Genomic DNA, 19,556 nt, shown 5'->3' with positions numbered 1-19,556 from the left:
GCGACCCCCTCGGTCAGTTTGTTGGCTCGGAGGTCAGTCCCAAGGAGGGGGAGAGGGCAGAAGGCCCTTAGCAGGGGTGCAGGCAGTGGACAAAGGGCAGTGGCCTCCCAGCAGGGGGCACTCTGGGACCCAGTGCCCCTCCAGGCAGATGTGCTTAACAGCAGGACCACTGGCACCCTCTTCCTCTCCCCACACCTGCCACTGCATAGGTAAACCCCATAAATCCCAGGCCACTTTGGACAGTGCCTTCTGAGGATCAAACCCATCCCAAGACCACCGGTCAGTCACCTTGGCAAGGACACTCAGGCTGCCCTTGGCCATTTGACAATTAGGAAGAGACCCTAGCCCCAACCTCACCCAGCAGCAGGGCCTGTCTAAGCCTGAGCTAACCGGGACAGGGCTGGGCCTTGGACGGATGCTTCTGGACTGCCCATCCCTAGATGGGAGCTTCCGAAGTCCCAAGGGTCAGCAAAAACAATGTGTGTGTCCTCTTGCTCCCCAGGGCCCTGTATGCCTGTGAGCCCCCACTCACCTCAGCCTTATACATGCGGATGAGGCCCTGGTTCACTTTGGACCAGGAAGGGACCGCGCTGATGTTCCACAGCTGGTTGGAGTGTTCTGCAAAAGGGCCAGTCTTCATCTGAAAGAGAAGATCCCCATGCTGGAGGCAGAGCACCCCCCAACCCCCCATGAGGCATGCCTACTCCTGTCTGCATGGCCCCACCTCGCTGCATCAGCGCGCGCGCGCGCACACACACGCGCACACACACACACACACACACACACACACGGCCTAGCCACAAGTGCCTGCGAGGCACACACCAGCAAGCAAAAGTGCCAGAGATGGGCCTCTGGCTGTCAAGGCCTCCTAGAAAACTGTGACCCCCCATGTCTGTCTACCTTCTTGTCCTCAGATAACTACTCTGCCCCAGAGCCAAAACAGAGGCCTGATTCCTACCACCCATCAAATCCAGCAGGGACAAGAAAACTAAGCTTTGCACCCAGGTCCCTGGTCAGCTCCCCACATCCACAGAGCACCTGGCCAGCATGGAACTCGCTCCCATTCACAGAACACCAGGAGCCACCTGGACCTACCCTCCAGGCCCAGTGTCTCCCACTCGGCTGAGCTCGATCTACACCTGCCAGGCAGAGCAAGAAGGGCAGAGGAGGGGGCTGTGGAGGGCCCTGGGCATCACGCTGCTCTCCACGAGGAGGAGGGAAATGGCAGTGGATAGACAGGGCCCTGGCCCCTGCTCACGGGTCAGAAGGAAGCCTGGCTTGGCCAGGGGGAAGGGAAAGAAGACAAGCACAGCAGCGGGAGCAGCAGGACCAGGAAGACAGGCATTCAGCAGCTCCCATGGCACTGGGAGGGGGGCTGAGCCTGAGTATCTATCTGCCCACACCACAAGGCCAACACTTAGCAGCAGTAAGTGAACAAGCCACTCCTTACTCTGCCCCCCACCCCCTGCCCCAGCCTGGAGACAGCACTTGTGCTAGGGACAAGGGCTCTGTACGGGCCCAGACTACAGAGATTCTGAAAAGCAAAGTGCTGAGTCTAGCAAGGAAGCAGAAACTTGGACCCTGAAATGGTGGAAGGTTCCAGAAGCAGCTGTGCATGGAGGCTTAGGGTGGAGGATGTTCCAGGAAGAAAGGATAAACCTAAAGCTCTCTTCTTGGTGGGATATGGTGACCATAAAGGCCCTGTGGGATTTGCAGGCCCTAGCCTGGCCACCCCTAGTGGCCCACACTGCAGGCCCCAGGTAAGGGCAATTCTGACTAAACTGCTCAGATTTAAGTGAGAAAAGGCTGCCATTTTATCACCACCTCCTCCTTGCCCTTGCCCAAGTCCCCAGAGAGAGCCAGACTCAAGGCCCTTTTAGTAGCAAGGTCAAGCTTACAGCAAAGCAAGCACCAGAGACAAAGCCCACCCTGGTCTCCTCCCTTGATCTGAATTATGGGAGGGATCTCAGCCTACAGGGCCCACTGTCCCAGACTCCGCCCCCAGGCTCTCCTCCCTCAAGGCTGCGACCCTGGGGGCACCCTTGAGACACGTCTGGGGTGACTGAATCTGTCCGACCCCGTGAGCAAATCACCCAGGAGGCACCTGCTGGCATCACCCACGCCAGGAGCTGGGAGGCGGAGGCGAAGGCAGGCGGAGGGACTGGCTTGGCCTGCTAGGGGCACTGGCTGCATCCCCCAAAGCCTCTGGGCCTGTGTGCAGAGGTGAGCGCTGCCCTGCAGTAGCCAGTGGCCTGGCCCAGGGGCGCAGGCACAGAGGAGCTGCTTCTCTGGAGGGGCTGTGTCCCTACCAGTCTAAGTCCTTCAGAAAGGCTCTGCAATGCTGGGAAAGAAAAACAGGCAAGAGGAAAAAATGGAATCGGGGGCGAGAAGAAAAAAAAAAAAAAGCTCATTCTAGCCACAAAGGGAGAAGAGAAGGAGCAGAATGAGCAGAACGAGCAGGCAAGCTGCAGTCCCGCAGTGACCCCGGGGGAATCGTGAGTCAGAGCAGCCATATTGAGCAGGAAATTACTCACAGACGCTGCGTTCCTGCTCTGCACTCCCCAGAGAATCGGCCTTTTGTAAATGGTTCCTCTGTCAGTAAGTGAGGGGGATGGGCGGGTGGGGAGGCTGCGCAGCCCTTCCTGTCAGCTCCTTCCCTTCCAGCTGAAATCTGATCCCTCCCTTCCCAAAACTCCAAATTTAGAAGCCAGATTGAAACTGAAATTCTTTTCCTGCCTGCCCTGAGCTCTTAAAGGCGCCAGGGCAGCATTTCCCGAAGCAGAAGCCTGCCAGGCAGGCTCCCTCCACCAGCGGCCTGGCTACCAGGAGCTACCAGGGTGGTGCTAGCAAGAGATCTGGGAAGGGCGGTTCCGACTCCTTGAGGTCTGGTGGGTCCCCTGGCTGCACCAGTCCTCACGGAGTTCCAGGTCTCCAAAGGCTGTAACACTGCCCCCTTCCTGACCAGAGCACACAACTCAGGGCAGACATCCAGGCCTCTGAGCCCAGGGTTCTGGGGGAGCCAAGGCAGTGCGCTCACTCACGCTGGGCTCTGAGGGGGAAAGGCTCGGTGGGAGGCAGTGTGTGTCACAGTCACTTGGACCAGCCCGGCAGCCCAAATGGGCCTGGCCACAGCAGCTGCTGCAGCCGCACTTAATACCATCCGAGAGCCCAAAGGGAAACACAGGCCTTGCAGAGAGAGTACAGCATAGCCCAAACTATGGCCCCCACCTTCTCTGCCCTCCAAGTTCCTACCTCTCCCTAGACTAGGAGATGTTACTGAAACCCTCTCCCCATTAAGTATGCCTTTAGCGCCACCTTGCGGCACATCTGCTGTTCTGGCAGTGGACCTGATTCCCAAACTTGGGGAAAGTTTTGGGGTTTTACAGCAGCATAAGCAAACAAACAAAAAACACCAAGTCTTGGCATGGAACAGATTTCCTCAACCTCCAAAACCCGGCCTGCCCCTTCTTACAGGTACAGAGGATGCCACCGGGGGAGCAGGCACAGCAGCTGGCTGGCAATCTGCACCCCTGCTTCCCGTCCTGCTCCTCCCTTTCCTCCCAGGCTCTCCCAGGGCACCCCTGACCCTCGCTGCGCAGAAGAGAGCACGTGACTAGCTTTCAGGGCAAGGAGCCAGGCCGCCCCCGAGTCCTCCTGACCCTGGGCCCATTCCACTGCTGAAGGCAGCAGATCTGGGAGAATGAAGAAGTGGCCACCCAGCCGTCAGTCCAGGCTCCATTTGCTGACTTGGAAAAAAATGTGTCATTCCCCTCTGGCCCCTGGAGTTTGGCAGAAGCCTGAGTGGAATGCTGACCAGGAGGAGCTCAGCGCCAAGGCTGCTAACCAGGCTCCTCCCTCTTCTGGGGGCTCAGAACAGGCACCTGAGAGGAGGGTAGGTCCACAGCATACCAGCCAGAGGGCAGACACACGAGTGGGCCTCAAGAAGGAGAAAGAAGACAAGAACCATCTCCAGACAGCAGAGCTAGGGGACCGAGGGCTGAAGGCAGGGGACAGGGAGAACGGATGCCTGCCAGACACAAGGCCCTGAAAACATGGGTCCCACATCTCCTGTGCATCAGCTGATGGCAATCTGTCCCTTCACCCTAAGAGTCTGATTTAGAATGCCAGGGTGAGGCAAGGAATGTGCCATACAAGGTACAATGGGGAGCCCTGTGGGTTGGGGCACAGTGGCTCTCAGCTTTAGCACTGTGCTGAGGCCCCGGTCCCCAGGTGCTGGCAGCGAAGAAGGGTCCAGAAGTCCTTCCAGGTCCCCAGGATGCAGCCAACCCTCCCGATGGTGCGCAGCTGCTGGGCCTGGCAGGGCCTCCTCCCCCGCAGCAGACCTCTCCACGCCTGCTCCTCACGGCCCAGCAGGTCTGTGGGGGCCACAGGCACCCTGAATTTGGGCAAGGAGAGCCTAGCTTACTAGTGGGACTTCCCTTCTCCTTTGGCGGGGATGAGGGGCGCTCTTTGTCAATACCACCTCTGGTGTAGCACTGTTGGCTACTCAATCCCTATGAGTACACAGGCGGCCAGGGGCCCCCACTCACCTCAGTGATAAACAGGATGCATTCCAGAAACATGTAGTCCTTGTGGTTCTCAGTCACGGCCTTCTCATCCACAAAGTGCCGGGGCTCCAGGTGTGGGTGGTCTGGGGAAAGCAGACAGTGGTGGGGTGTGGCACCAAGCCGCCCTCATCTGTGTGTCCAGCCATCCCCATACAGTGCATCTCAGCCAACTCCATACATGACAGCGACACCGTTAAAATCATAACCGGCCAGGTGCCGGTGGCTCAGGCTGGTAATCCTAGCTACTCAGGAGGCTGAGATCCGAGGACTGTGGTTCAAAGCCAACCTGGGCAGAGAAGTCCGCAGAGAAGTCCCTGGGAGACTCTTATTGCCAATTAATCACCTGCAAACTGGAAGTGGTGATGTGGCTCAACTGGAAGGGTGCAAGCCTCAATTGAGCACAGAGGCTCAGGGACAGCGCCCACACTCAACAACCAGCACAACCCCCACAGCCAACAAAAAAGAGAGGGGGTGGCTGGGAGTGTGGCTTAGCGGTAGAGTGCTTGCTTGCCTAGAACACATGAAGCCCTGGGTTCCATTCCTCAGTACCACATAAACAGAAAAGGCCAGAAGTGGCGCTGTGGTTTATGTGGTAGAGTGCTAGCCTTGAGCAAAAAAAAGAAGCTTAGGGACAGTGCCCAGGCTCTGAGTTGAAGCCCTGGGACTGGCCAAAAAAAAATTTTTTTAAAAGATGACGAAGGGGTTGGGCATGGTTTGCTGGGGGAGCATTTGCCAAGAAAGTATGAACTAGAGGTCTGGCTCAATTACTACAACACCAGCTATGAGCAAAAAAGCCAAGTAAATGCAAGACCATGAGTTTAAGCCTCAAGTGCTGGCACACGTGCACACATATATGTGCACACACACACAAAGGTAATGGAGCTGAAAAATCCCCATCACCTAGTAAGGTGCCATCATAATGTCAAGGTGCACATTTGATTTTAGTGCAACCATAAAATACAACTACATGGTATGCATAACAGTAACGATAACAAACAACTATTGTCACTACACTGGACTTTTTTGTTGTTCCTATGTTGTTACTGAGGCTTGAATTTAGGGCCTCACACTCTCCTCTGGCCTTTGGCTCAAGACTGGTGCTCTGACTGAGCCATACTGCCACTTCCAGCTTTTTACTGCTTAACTGGAGAAAAGTCTCAAGGATTTGTCTCTCTGGGCTGGCTTCAAACCAAGATCCTCAGCTCTCAGCCTCCCGAGTGACTAGGATTACAGGCACAAGCCGCCAGGGGTCGGCATGAAGCCATGTTTTGTCGCATCTGCCTTCACTCTGCGTTTCAGGTCTGGGACTGCACCAGGAAGCCACGTGGCGTGACTGGCCTGGGCCACCGGGTATGAAAGCACACTTTGTGATGCTTGCACAGTGGGAGCACCGGGACGCAGGACTGCTCTAGCACACTTGGCTTCAACTCTGTCTCTAGCTGAGGACTTGGGAAGGACGCCGTCAGCCCTCCAGGGCTCCACGTCCTCACCAGGGCAGCAGGGATCTCAGTAGTTATCCTTCAGGATGAGCATCACATGACAAAAAGGACCACCAGAGCCCGGCCTTAAGCCCGCAGAGCCCCTTCACATGGCCACTGAGCAGACATTTAGGGGATCTTATAGGCCGTTCACCAGGCGCCCTCAGCTGCGGAGCAGGCCTGCAATATGGTTTTCAGACGCAACGACAGAGCAGCCAGCGTGCCCCTAGCACGAGCTGCACTTCCGGTGACCCTTTGCACATAGCTCCCGTGGTGAAGACGCTGACCATCGAGTCTGAAGGGCACGTCATCTTCAACACCTAGTACCAGCACCTTCCACTTTTTGGAGGCGCTCGGCTTCTGCCTTCCCTGCTGGCTCCAAGCAAAGGGAGGACAACCTCCACTACAGCCCAGCCAACGCCCTACACTACAAGCTATCGCCGCGCACCTGGGAAGGAGAAAGGAGGGGGAGAGGAGCACCCACTTCTGTACCTATCAGCTGCGAACTGCCCCAGATAAAGGGCAGAAACTGGAAGTCATCCAGGCCCCACACCCCCTGGCTGCCGGCAGGCTCCATCCGGTACGTTTTCTGGAGTTTCCGCATAACCTCCAGGTACCTGCAGGGAGGGGGGGAGAAGAAAGGGAAGGAGCGGACGGTAAGAGCACTGTCTCCACCTGCTGCTGCTGCTGGGAGCACAGGCCAGAGAGCAGCGGATGGCTGGCGCCTCAACCAGAATGCACACAAGGAAGTGAGCAAGTGGCCTGCCTGTCCTCTCATGTCCCCACATTCAAGCTCACCTCCCCAGGGAAAGGAACAAAAAGCTGGGTGGAACACACCTGCTCCTGACAAGCTCCTGACAAGCTGCACAACCTCAGGCAGGAGGCACTGCTTCTCCAGCCTCCATCCAGGCCACCTGCACACCCACGTGTGCAGGAGCGGGTGCTGCCTGAGGGGGTAACCGCGACAGCGGAGCCTGGTGGGCTGGTTCAGAGGGCTGTGTGACCCGGTGGAAACAGCTGACTTTTTTATGCCTCAGTTTCTCTCTAAGACAGACCCTCCTGCATAAGGTGTTGGAAGAATCAATGAATCCTAAGGATGCAGCCACCCGGGGAGGGGAAACTCTGCGGCACGACCCCTGCTTGGTCTGTACTGGAAGCCATCTTGGATGGCAGACCACAGCCAGAGCATGAGTGAAACAGGACCCCACCCTCCCACAAGGCACACTCCTCCTTGCCCTCACCGATTGAACACCTTGAAGACAATAGCCACTTGGTCATCGACACGGAGCACCCCGATCTTGCAGAGACAGCAGAGGAAAGCAGCAAAGGCTGCCTCGTGCCCTGGGAGAGAAAAACAGCCAATGCTGACATGCGTCCAGAAAGAGGACTAGTGTTGTTCTTGTCCGTCTGAGGAAGACCAACGTGGAGATAATCCAGAAAGACCTAATGTCTTCAAGAATGACCAATACTATAATTCTAGTCCTAAGAGGCCCAGCCTGTTCACTTCTTACACAGTCATTTACATTTTATGAGATTAACTCACTCAATTTATTGAGCACCTTCTATGTGGGCAGTCACCCTCCATGTTGGGTACTACAGAGGCAAGTCTCTGCCCTCAGGGAGCTTATGATACAGTAGAGAAAACAAGAATAAAACGTACAGTCACTGGTATGGCTTTAACTCTGAAAGAAAAAAACAAGGTAAAAACTGGGGCTATGGCAGGTGGACCTCGCATAAGGGCTCATGGTTTTCCTTAAGGAAATAATAGTTATTGTGAAAGACCAATGGGAGTCAGGACACAAAAGGAGAGAAACAGAAAATGCATTCCAGCCGCAAGTGGCCTGTGCAAACTGACTGGGGCAGGAGAAATCCACCGAGGACAAGGGAAAAGGCAACACATCAGATGGGCTTCCTAGACACCACAAGAAGCTATTTATACTTCATGAGAGCCCTGGGGAGCCACAGCAGGCATTTTTATTTATTTATTTTTTTTGCAATCATAGGGCTTGAACTGTGGGCCTGGGCGCTGTCCCAGAGGTCTTTAACTCAAGGCTGGTGCTCTGCCATTTGCACCACAGTGTCACTTCTGGTTTTCTGGTGGTTAATTGGCAAGAACAGTCTCGAGGACTTTTCCTGCCTGGGCTGATTGTGACTGAGATCCTCAGATCCCAGCCTCCTGAGTGGCTTGGATTACAGGCATAAGCCACCGATGCCCAGTGCAGGCATTTATTTTATTTTTGGTGTCAGTACTGGGGTTTGAACTCAGGGCCAGGATGCAGTCCCTTAGTTTTTTGCACAAGGATCTTGCTCTAGGCTGGGAATATGGCCTAGTGGCGAGTGCTTGCCTCATATACATGAAGCCCTGGGTTCGATTCCCCAGCACCACATATATAGAAAACAGCCAGAAGTGGCGCTGTGGCTCAAGTGCCAGAGTGTTAGCCTTGATCAAAAGGAAGCCAGGGACAGTGCTCAGGCCCTGAGTCCAAGGCCCAAGAATGGCAAAAAAAAAGGATCTTGCTCTACTACTTGAGTCATAGTTTTCAACTTTTATGCTGAAGAATCAAGGAGTTTCCTGCCCCAGGTGGCTTCAAATTTCAATCCTCAGATCTTAGCCTCATGACTAGTTAGGATTACAGGCATGAGCCACTGGCCCTGGCCCTACCAGACTTCTAAATAGAGAACACACAGCACTACAGAAACTACTAAAACTGCCAGGCACTGGCAGCTTATGCCTATAATCCTAGCTACTCAGGAGGCTGAGGTTTGAAGATAATGATCTGAAACCAGCCTTAGCAGGAAAGTACCTGAGACTCTTATCTCCAAAAACTACCAAAAGAAGCTTGGAGTAGAGCTGTAGCTCTATTGGTAGAACACCAGCCTTGAGCACAAAAGCTCAGGGACTGCACTGTGTCCAGGCCTTGAGCTCAAGTCCCAAGACCAGCACAGAAAGAAAGAAAAAGAGGGGACGGGGGAGGGGGGAGGAAGAAACAAACTACTGAAACTATCTGTGGATTTGACTAAGCCTCAGTTTGCTTTGTCATGGAAACAGTATCTGAAGCCTGGCACAGGTAGTGCATACCTGTAATCCTAGCTACATAGGAGGCTGAGATCTGAGGATCAGTTCAAAACCAGCCTAGGCAGACAAGTCAGTGAGACTCTTATCCCCAATCAACCAGGAAAAACTCAGAAGTGGAGATCTGACTCAAGTGGTAGAGTCTAGCCCTGAGGAAAAAAAAATCTCAAGGACAGTGCACAGGCCTAGTTCAAGTCCCAGTACCAGAACCAAAAAGAAAACAGAAAAAGAAACCAGCAGGGAACCAGTGACTCACACCTGTAATCCTAGCTACTCAGGAGGCTGAGTATAATTCCAAGCTACATTGGACAGGTAAGTCTATGAGACTCTTATCTCCAATTAACCATCAGAAAACTGGAAGTGGCCTGTGGATCAAAGTGATAGAGTGCTAGCCTTGAGCAAAAAAAGCTGGGCTGGGGAGGCCTGTGAGTGTGGCTTAGTGGTAGAGCGCTTGCCTAGCATGCATGAAGCCCTGGGTTCAATTCCTCAGTACCACATACACAAAAAAAAGCAGGACGTGGTGCTGTGGCTCAAGTGATAAAGTGCTAGCCTTGAACAAAAAGAAGCCAGGGACAGTGCTCTGAGTTCAAGACCCAGGACTGGCAAAAAAAGAAAGAAAGAAAAAGCTCAGGGACAAGACCCAGGAGGCACTAAGTTCAAGCCCCACAACTGGTTAAAAAAAAAAAAAAAAGAATTCCCTTTTATATAGCATTGGCATTTGTAGTTCAAGTGCTAGAACAATATTTACAGAAAACAATGACATTCATTGTTTTTCCTATAAAGCAAATATGACAAGGACAAACCATGTTTATTGAGATAAACAAGATACTGAAGTTGAAGATGGTCTCTAATTTGGACAAGATTTGGACAAGTTCGGTCAAACAGTAATATATGCTATGAAAGCGAAATAGCAAGCCCCACAACCAACAAAAAGAAAGGAAGGAGGGAGGGAAGGGGGGAGGGAATGAATGAATGAACGCAGGAAGGAAGGAAGGAAATCCAGGGAAAGGAAAGGAGAGACTGCTTTTGCAGAATGATGCCTCTAGAGCTCCTGCCTATAATTCCAGCTACTCGGGAGGCTGAGATAACAGTTCAGAGATAGCAGGAAATTCCATGAGATACTTATTTCCAATTAATCACCAAAAAGCCAAGTGGCAGAGCACCAGCCTTAAGTGAAAGCTAGACAGTGACTTCCTCAGTTTAAGATGCAGTACTAGCACAAAAGGAAAAAAATAAAGTCCCTCAAGACCTCCAACACTTTTACCTGCAACAGTTTCCAGTGCGGGCCAAGCCTGGCTCAGGGGCCCAGCACCTGGCAACTCCTACAGCCTTACCAGTGTGCCCTGGGCTCCTTTCTTTATTTTTGTGTTTTTTGTTTTCCAGTTGTGGGGCTTGAACTCAGGTTAGGATGCTGTCCCTGAGCTCTTTTTTTTTTTTTTTGTCCAGTCCTGGGGCTTGGCCTCAGGGCCTGAGCACTGCCCCTGGCTTCTTTTAGCCTGGAGCTCTTTTTGCTCAAGACTAGAGCTCTACCACTTTGAGGCACAGCTCCACTTCCAGTTTTCTGATGGTTAACTGGAGTTAAGTCTCACAGACATTCCTGCCGGTGCTGGGTTTGAACCAAGATCCTTAGATCTCAGCCTCCAGAGTAGCTAGGATTATGAGCATGAGCCACAAGCGCCTGCTCCTTTCTTTGTTGACTGCAGTCAAGGTACCGCCCTGAAGGTCTCAGAACTCTTGGCTGGAGTGGAGCTCGGAGGACCATCCAGAGGCTGCCTTAGAGCCACCTTGAGGCCTGGCTCCCCACCCACATCTCCCTGGCAGGGCAGGGCAGGGCAGGGGAGGGCAGGGCAGGAGAATAGCATCTTTCCCATCACCTGCTGCAGGAGGAAAGGAAAGGCCCCTACGAGGCAGCTATCTCCCACTCCAGGGGCCACCCCGATCAAAGAACACTTCCTTTTAAGGTGTCATTCCTCTACTCCAAGTCCAAGGCAGCTTGACCCAAACATGACAGAGAATATGGCTAGGGGGTAAGGAGTGTGAGGGTGGGCCACAATGATGCAGGGCTACAAAAAAACCTCTTACTCAAAACTTCTGTAAACAGTTGCTCGGAGATACATACAGACATGCTCAATAAATTATTATCTGAGTGCTGGCAAGGAGCTTGCAGAGGAACCATCTTTTCAACCTTGAAGATCAGCTCCGTGCACATGGCACCAGCTCCCCCTGGTGGACCACGCTAAAGCCACAGTATCCCTGGGTCTTGAGCAACCTCTGCTTGCTCAGAGTAAGACAACAGCCCCAAAGAAACAACGGCTGCGGGAGGGCAGAGCCTGCAAGGATCAGGTACCTGTGCCATAGTCAATGCGTGTGGAATTGCCCACCGCCTCCTTCAGGTAAACGGCTACTTCAGGCACAGCAGCTGCCAAATGGGTGGGGACCACGGTGGCCACCAGGTTTTCAGCTTCCTGATAACACAAAAGACATAAAGTGTGGCAGTAGATTAGGCAGCATCTGGACAGGCAGTGCCCAGAAGCATATCAGTCTAGGCTGCCAGAGAGCCTGGCTCCCATTCTGACTAGCCACAGAAGGAGACAGTATTTACTCCCCTACAGAGCCCCTGGAGAATTATCATGTGCCCCACATAGGGGTCAGGGGCAAGGCAGGGGATCAGGTCTCCCATGTGGACACTCCCAGAGACTGTGAGATCAGAACTACAATCATCAGCTCCCTTCATACTCCCACAAATGGGAGCAATGTTTGCGCCATAAGTTTATCAAAAGACTATGAGAGGGCTGGGATGTAGCTCAGTGGCAAAGCACTTGCCTAGCAAGTGCAACGTCCTGGGTTCGATCCCCAGTACCAAAAAAAAAAAAAAAAAAAAAAAAGACATATATGAGAATGTTTCAAGTTGTGTAAAAACACAACTAAACTTAGTCCATTGATAATGAGGTGAGCTGGATGCTGGTGGCTTATACATCTATAATCCCAGCTACCCAGGAGACTAAGGTCTGAGGTTCAAAGCCGGCCCAGGCAGCAAGTCCATGAGATTCTTTTTTTTTTTTTTTTTTTAATATTTTGAGATAGATTTTTGTTTTTTTTTTTTCTTTTTCATGAGATTCTTATCTCCAGGTTAACCACCAAAAAAAACAAGAAGGGGAGTTGATGGTCAAGTAGTAAAGTACTAGCTCTGAGCAAAAAAGCTAAGGGACAGTGCCCAGGCTCTGAGTTCAAGCCCCAGTACAAACAAACAAACAAAAATTAAGTGAGAGTGCAAGACCGTAACTTCAAGCCTCAGTACTGATACAAAAAAAAAAAAAATTTAAAACAGCCAGGCACTGGTAACTCACGTCTGTAATGCTAGCTACTCAGGAGACTGCGATCTGAGGATCATGGTTCAAACAGGGCCGCTAGCCAGCAAGCATTTTTCCATGTGAGCCACATCTCAAGCCCCTTTTGTTTTTGGCCAGAACTGGGGCTTAAAGTTAGGGCCAAGCTCAGAGTTTTCACTCATGCCTATACAACCTGAGTCAAAACTTCACTTCTAGCTTCTTGGTAGTGAAGTGGAGATAAGAGTCTTATAGCTTTATCAGTCCAGGCTGGCTTCTCAGCATCCTGTGCAGCTAGGCATGATGACTCGTGGGTGCCTGTTACTTCCATATTCTTGTTTACAGCTACACAGCACTCCACGGGGCGGCGTCATAATATATTAAACTGACCCTCACCAGATGGGTATCTGGGACACTGCTGCTAACCGAGATTTAATAAGCAGCCTCCTACAGGGCACAGCGTAGCCACAGCCGCAGCTCCCAGGAGATGGCCGGGACAGAAAATAAGCGCTCTTAGGTTTAGGTAAATGGAACTACCATTTAACCACCCCCCTAAGTGTTTTATAGGCCTGACAGCTTGAAATGCCTGCTTAGATGGACACGGGCCTTTCTCCACACATGCAGCACCCTCCCTCCCACCAGCCTAGCCACACCTATGCTGTAGCAGCCTTACCTGGTCCAGTTTGGCATACCAAGTCCTGTACGCCTTGTTCCCAAATCGGGAAGGCTGGTCCATTGGAGGTGTCTCATCAATCCACCTGTCCAGCGTGTTGAGAAGAGTCACCAGCTTCTCAATGGCCTGTGAGGTGAAATAGAGTGGCTAAGTTGCGGACTAGAGTGGCAGAGTCACCAGGGACATGCCACTTGCTGGTGGGTGGTGGCCCCAGGGAATGGTGTCTACTGGCCATTCTCCTGGCAATCCCCTTTCTTTCCAGCCACCCAGAATGGGAAAGATGGTTCCAGAGAAGAAACAGCACTAGGCTGATAGGAGGCAAGTGCGGCTGGCCAAGTATGAACTCCAGCCCTGGTCTTTTCTAAGCGTGATTTCACTGAGGGTCCTCCCCCAACGGCACAATACCTACCCCCACACAGCACAGAAATGTGGAAAGCAGAGAACTGATGACAGGAATTCCTGCCTCACATCTGAACATACCCTCTAGTCCTTTTTCTAGTATGTTTTGCTGTTCAGCATGGTAAAGATTTGAAGGCAGGCCAGGCTCTGGTGGCTCACACCTGTCATCCTAGCTACTCAGGAGGCTGAGATCTGAGGATCACAGTTCAAAGCCAGCCCAAGCAGGAAAGTCCATGAGACTCTTATCTCCAATAAGCCACCAGAAAACAGGTAGTAGTGTGGCTCAAAGTGGTAACGCACACTAGCTAAAAGAGCTCAAGAGCTAAGGGACAGTACCCAGGCCCCAAGGTCAAGCCCTAGGACCAACAACAGTAACAAAAACAAACCAAAAAAAGATTTGAAGGCAGATGCACCTGTATTTAAATCTCAACTAAAATGCCATTAAGTTCCTGTAATATCCTGAGTCTCTTATCCTCATGTCAAACAGTAGGATGACTTAGACCTCCGAAGGCAAAAGCATGCCTGGCATAATGATGGGATATGCTCACACACAGACGCTGAGAGGATCACAGGACACGCACCCCTCTGCAGCCTGCTCATTTTCCTCCAGAGCCACATTCCACAGTATGTAAACAGAATTTTATGATGGCCTTTATGAGGTGGGTAATGGTCTTGGCACAGTGACCCATGTCTGTAATCCTAGCTACTCAGGAGGCAGAAACCAAGGGGGGGGTATTACAGTTCCAGCTCAGTCCAAGCAAAGGTTATTAAAATCCCATTTCAACCAATAATCCAAGCCTAGTGGTGTGCACTTATAATCCCAGCTATGAGGGAGGTACCTGTATGAAAACAAGGGTCTATCTGAAACCCTATCCAAAAATGCTAATGGCCAAAAAAAAAAAAAAAAAAAAGAAGAGTTGGGCTGTGGTTCAAGTGCCTATTCAACAAGCACAATAACGTTTCATTGTATCAATATATAATGATTTGTCTAGAAAATTCTTGTTAAATATCTGGGTTACTTCATGACACACTGTTGTCAACAACTTTGCAGCTGGACCTTCATGGAAGGCCTGGGTGGTGTGCAATGCTGGGGGAGGGGTGGGCAGGGTTTGCAAACCCATACCCCTAAGGAAGATGGGAGGAAGAGCTGGCCCCAGGTGGCCGTCATGGTCACGGTGTGGGAAGCATTACATGTACCAAACGGAAAATCAGCCTGGGCACCTACTCCTGGACAAAAGCCTGTGAGGGAGGGCAGCTGGAGACGCTCCTTCCCAGTAAAACAGGAGAAACAGGCAGAGACAGCTGCCGAGGGAAAGGACTGGCAGCAGCGCAGTCAGGCCACACGGGGATGAAGGTCCCTGCCGGTAGCAGACCCTACTGATGTCCACAGGAGAAACTCCCAGAATATCAGCCACTGGGTAAGAACTAGGAGGAGACTCGCAGGAAGCTGGTCCTGGGAGGGAAGGGCAGAAGTCGGGCTGGACACCATGTGCAGACTGCCCAGAGCACCAGGACACTTCCTGGCCAGCAGTGCGAGCTCCGGGGGTGCCGGTGACAGTATATACTGGCTCCATTCCCTGAGTGCTGCTTTTCTTCACCCACCACTTGGACTTAGAGAGTGGGAGGACGTTAGTTTCCCATAGGTTGAGGTAGAGGGCTGGGATGGCACAAAGTGCCTTGCTGAAATGTGACAGTAAGGGCTGCCAGAGCCTGAGAGAACCAGAGCTTTGAGAACCAGGTCATCAGGAAATGCTGCCAGCACAGACCAAAGCTGACATCACACAGTGCTGTGGCTTCTGAGAGATGAGCCATAGTCTTGGCCCCAGGAAGTTCCGGGTCCCCTGGAGATTTCGGTCTGTGGCTCTGGTATGACTCTGAAAGGGACAAAGAAGGTGGTTTGGAGGCCAGCAGGAGCAAGGCCTCAGCTGCTAGCTCAGCTGAATCAATGAATAATTAAGACTGCCAACTCCTCCTTCTGGCTGGGCTTTTTGACCTAGGACTGCCTCCATTGTTGGGCAGGCAGAGAGAGCAGGTTGCAGGGGGGAGAGCACCATGGGCTGGAACTCCACTGAGGCACAAAGAATAACCTGAGCTATCCTCCTCAGCTACTTCCTTTTCGCATTTCATAGGCCAGTAAAATCCTCCCTAAAAGTTTACTGGCCTTTTTTCTATGTCCTTTGGTATGTTTTTTTTTTTTTTTAAAATCAAAGCAGGGCTGGGAATATGGCCTAGTGGTAAAGTGCTCGCCTCATATACATGAAGCCCTGGGTTCAATTCTTCAGCACCACATATATAGAAAAAGCCAGAAGTGGCGCTGTGGCTCAAGAGGTAGAGTGCCAGCCTTGAGCAAAAAGAAGCCAGGGACAGAGCTCAGGCCCTGAGTTCAAGTTCCAGGACTGACAAAAACCAAAAAAAAAAAAAAAAAAAAAAAAAAATCATAGCAGCCAGGTGCCATTGTCTCATGACTGTAATCCTAGGCTGAGATCGGAGATGCATGGTTTGAAGTCAGCCTGGGCTATGAGACTCTTATGTCCAATTAACCACCAAAAAAGCTGAAATAAGAGCTGTGGCTCAAGTAGTAGATGACTAGCTTTGAGCTAAGAAAAAGCTCAGGGTCATGCCCAGGCCCAGAGTTCAAGTCTCAGGATTGGTGCCTGTACACACGTGCATCAAAACAGCCGGGCACTGGTGGCTCACACTTGTAATCCTAGCTACTCAGGAAGCTGAGACCTAAGGATCGCAGTTCATAATCAGCCCAGGCAGACAAATCCTTGACTTTTACCTCCAATTTATAAGCAAAACAAAGTCACAAGTGGTGGTGTGGTTGAAGTGGTAGAGGGCCAGCCTTGGGTGAAGAAGAAAAGCAAGAGGGCAGGGCCCTGAGTTCAAGCCCCAATACCAGCACACACCCAAACACATACAAAATTAAGTAAATAAATGATAAATAAATAAATGAGAGCTTCCAACCACAGGTCTAGACAAACTGCCTGCCATGTAGTTCTGGTTCACCTCATGTGGTAGCTAGGAGCCAATGTGCCGCAGGAGGCGGAGAGGATGCGGAATCCCAGTGTCGCCCGTGTGACCGGTGGAGTAGCCACACGCCAGGAGCAGCGCCTGCTGCTGCCCCTGCGGCCAGAGGCCGAACACAGGAGTTCTGGAGGCAAGCCCAGTCATCCCTGAACACACAACAAGGGGCGGCCCATCCACGGGCACTGGGGACAAGGCAAGCTCAGGAAGAGCCCGAACCCCAGCTAAAGCAACAGTGCACAGCTGAACAGGAAGCTGAGCAACACCCAGTGACGGACGGGAGGAAGAGAAAAATCATTCAGTAGGGACCAGCAGGACCTCGGCAGCTCCTCCTCATGTGACCAGGAGTGTCTGACTCTCCCACTCCGAGGTCGAGGTCGCTCAGCTGAGAAGTGGCGTGGTAGCAAACCCTGCCAGAATGCTAGCTCACAAACCTACTGCAATCCTGCTAAAAGAACAGCTTTTAAGCCAAGGTAACACCTGTTCACTGCGGCTACCTCCCACAAGGCCTCGGGGACAACCGAGGACCCAAAGGGGATTTGGCACTAGCATTCGCTGGGGTAATTACAACATCCCCCCTTAATGACCTCTCCTCAATGGAACTTCTGGCCCACGGAGCATGCTGAGTGCCCTCCACCCCCAGCCATACTGTGCTAAGCCACGCTCTAGAAGAACCAACCCAAGGAGCCACTGCTGGGCTTGGTCCTAAGGGAAGGCTAGCCATCCCTAGAACAGACCCAGCTCTCCTCAATGGATAGGACATGGGCCTGTAGCCAGCAGCCAGAGTCAGCAAGAGGCAGCTCCAAGGGGCAAGGTAGTAGGCAATGTTTGCCTGGGACAGGTGAAGAAATTGGGCCAGGGCAAGGCCAGGCCTTACCTAATAGACCTAGGCCTGTGGCTAGAGGGCTGAGTGAGCTAAAGTCCTGACAATGGCGATTTATGCCCTGCTGTTGGAGACAGGAGGCTCAAGGTGGCTCGGGGCCAACTGGGACATGAACCCAAGAGGCCACTGGGGACCTGAGACCTTGTCCTGGGAGATGGCATTGCCACAGCAAACAGATACCTTCCAATGGGTCCTCTACCTTCCATTAGCCTCTCTCTGAAACAACCAGAGTATAGATTCACTGAGCAGGGTGAGTCCAAAGGCAAAAAGCTCCCCCCAAAATGTATGCCCTTTGGCCCAACTTCTGTACATCTGGGAATCTTCAGGAACTAAGGCCCACAAATGTATGATTAAGCGTGTCAGAGCCCCAATGCAGGGGTACAGCCAGAAAGTCTAAAGCTAAGGCCATTCAGACAATGAGGGCCAGACTCAGTACAGCAGCCACTTCTACCCCCAGAGCGGAGCAGAAGTGCTGAGTACGAAGGGAAACATAGGGTGAGGCCCACTTCCTTATTAGTACTGCGCACGCCTCTCTCCAGGGAGCATGCTTGCTGCTTTTATCATCTTTCCTTCATTTTTTGCTGCACAAAGGACTGAACTCAGGGACTTTCCCACACCAGGCAAGTGTTACCATTAAATGACACACATCCTCGGCCCACCTTTTGTCTTTTTTTTTTTTTTTTCCTTGGTGACAGTCCTGGAGCTAGAACTCAAGGCCTGGGAACTGTCTCTTTTGCTCAAGGACAGCACCCTACCACTTGAGACACAGCTCTTTTGGCTGGCTAGCTAGAAGTAAGAGTGTCCAGGACTTTCATGCTCAGGCTGGTTTCAAAACCTTTAGCTGCGTGCTGGTAGCTCACACTTGTAATCCTAGCTACTCAGGTGGCTGAGATCTGAGGACTGTGGTTCGAAGGCTGCCTGGGCAGGAAAGTCTATGAGACACTTATCTCCAATTAAATTACAAAAAAAGAAGTGGCACTATGGCTCAAGTGGGAGAGTACTAGCCTTGAGCAAAATGAGTTGAGGGATAGTGCCCAGGCCCAGAGTTCAAGCCTCAAGACTGGCAAAAGATAGAGAGAAAAAAAAACACCTTGATCTTTAGCCTCCTAAGCTAGGATTACAGATGTGAGCCATCAGCACCAGCTTCTCTGTCATTTTAAATTTCAAATTACATAAAAAGGTAAAAGGGGGCTGGGAATATGGCCTAGTGGCAAGAGTGCTTGCCTCGTATACACGAAGCCTTGGGTTCAATTCCCCAGCACCACATATACAGAAAATGGCCAGACGTGGCGCTGTGGCTCAAGTGGTAGAGTGCTAGCCTTGAGCAAAAAGAAGCCAGGGACAGTGCTCAGGCCCTGAGTCCAAGGCCCAGGACTGGCCAAAGAAAAAAAAAAAAGGTAAAGGGTATGAACTTGACCAAAGTACAGTACAATACATGCATATGCAGAAACATCACAATGAATCCCCTATGTACAATTAGTATAGACCAATAAAAATATTTTAAAACATAGCAAAATTTGGTAGATAACAAATTATCACATATTTACCATATGCTATAAACCAAATAAACAATTTCAACCATTCATAGATTTCAGAAACTGCAACTGTGGACAACAAAAGCACACTGCATGTGTAGACCTTGTCTTCTGCCGGCCGAGCCTACCTCAGAGACTCTGTACTCAAAGGTCAGCTTCTTCCCCTTCACACCTTCGTTGAGGGTTAGGATGAATCCAATGTAGTCAGCATATGCCTATCAAGCAGAGGAGAGAAGGGTGAAGAGAGAGGGGTGTCAGAGCCCACCTGCACAGTTCCACCCAAGCTGCCTCTTGCTCCCAATCCCAGTAGCAGGACGAGTGGACAGATAATGCCAAATAAGCACACACAGCCACTAGAACTTGCAATCCAGTGATCAAAATGACAACAGAGCAGCTACCAGCAGTTGCTTTCCCTGATACTATCATGAGGTAGACACTACCACTGTCTCCATTTTACAGGTGAGAAAACCAAGGCTTCAAGGTAATAAGTAATCTGCCTAAAATCTTCCAGATCTCATCAGACAAGGAGCTAGGATCCAGCTAGCCTAGCTGCAAAGCTGAGTGACCAGCTGTGTGACCATCAGGGTATACCAC

The 19,556-nt window shown here is 51.6% G+C and overlaps 1 protein-coding gene across 4 annotated transcripts in view; it reads right to left on the bottom strand.

The window, feature by feature from the left end:
• The window catches only part of Ptpa (protein phosphatase 2 phosphatase activator), a 29,905-nt gene that overhangs the window by 3,847 nt on the left and 6,502 nt on the right, over nucleotides 1–19,556 (bottom strand). For 3 of the 4 annotated variants that reach the window (XM_048344594.1, XM_048344574.1, XM_048344585.1), the window contains 7 exons: nucleotides 19,091–19,177; nucleotides 13,119–13,244; nucleotides 11,467–11,584; nucleotides 7,288–7,387; nucleotides 6,539–6,663; nucleotides 4,551–4,651; nucleotides 533–640 (listed from right to left, as the gene is read on the bottom strand). In XM_048344594.1, the coding sequence (XP_048200551.1) occupies nucleotides 533–640; nucleotides 4,551–4,651; nucleotides 6,539–6,663; nucleotides 7,288–7,387; nucleotides 11,467–11,584; nucleotides 13,119–13,244; nucleotides 19,091–19,177 (765 nt within the window). Of the gene's footprint in view, nucleotides 1–532; nucleotides 641–4,483; nucleotides 4,652–6,538; nucleotides 6,664–7,287; nucleotides 7,388–11,466; nucleotides 11,585–13,118; nucleotides 13,245–19,090; nucleotides 19,178–19,556 lie in introns of all 4 variants that reach the window. The other variant, XM_048344600.1, reaches the window with a different exon arrangement.

Source organism: Perognathus longimembris, chromosome 1 (genome assembly GCF_023159225.1).
Source record: "Perognathus longimembris pacificus isolate PPM17 chromosome 1, ASM2315922v1, whole genome shotgun sequence".
Lineage (NCBI taxonomy): Eukaryota > Metazoa > Chordata > Mammalia > Rodentia > Heteromyidae > Perognathus > Perognathus longimembris.
This window is presented reverse-complemented; position numbering and strand designations above follow the sequence as displayed.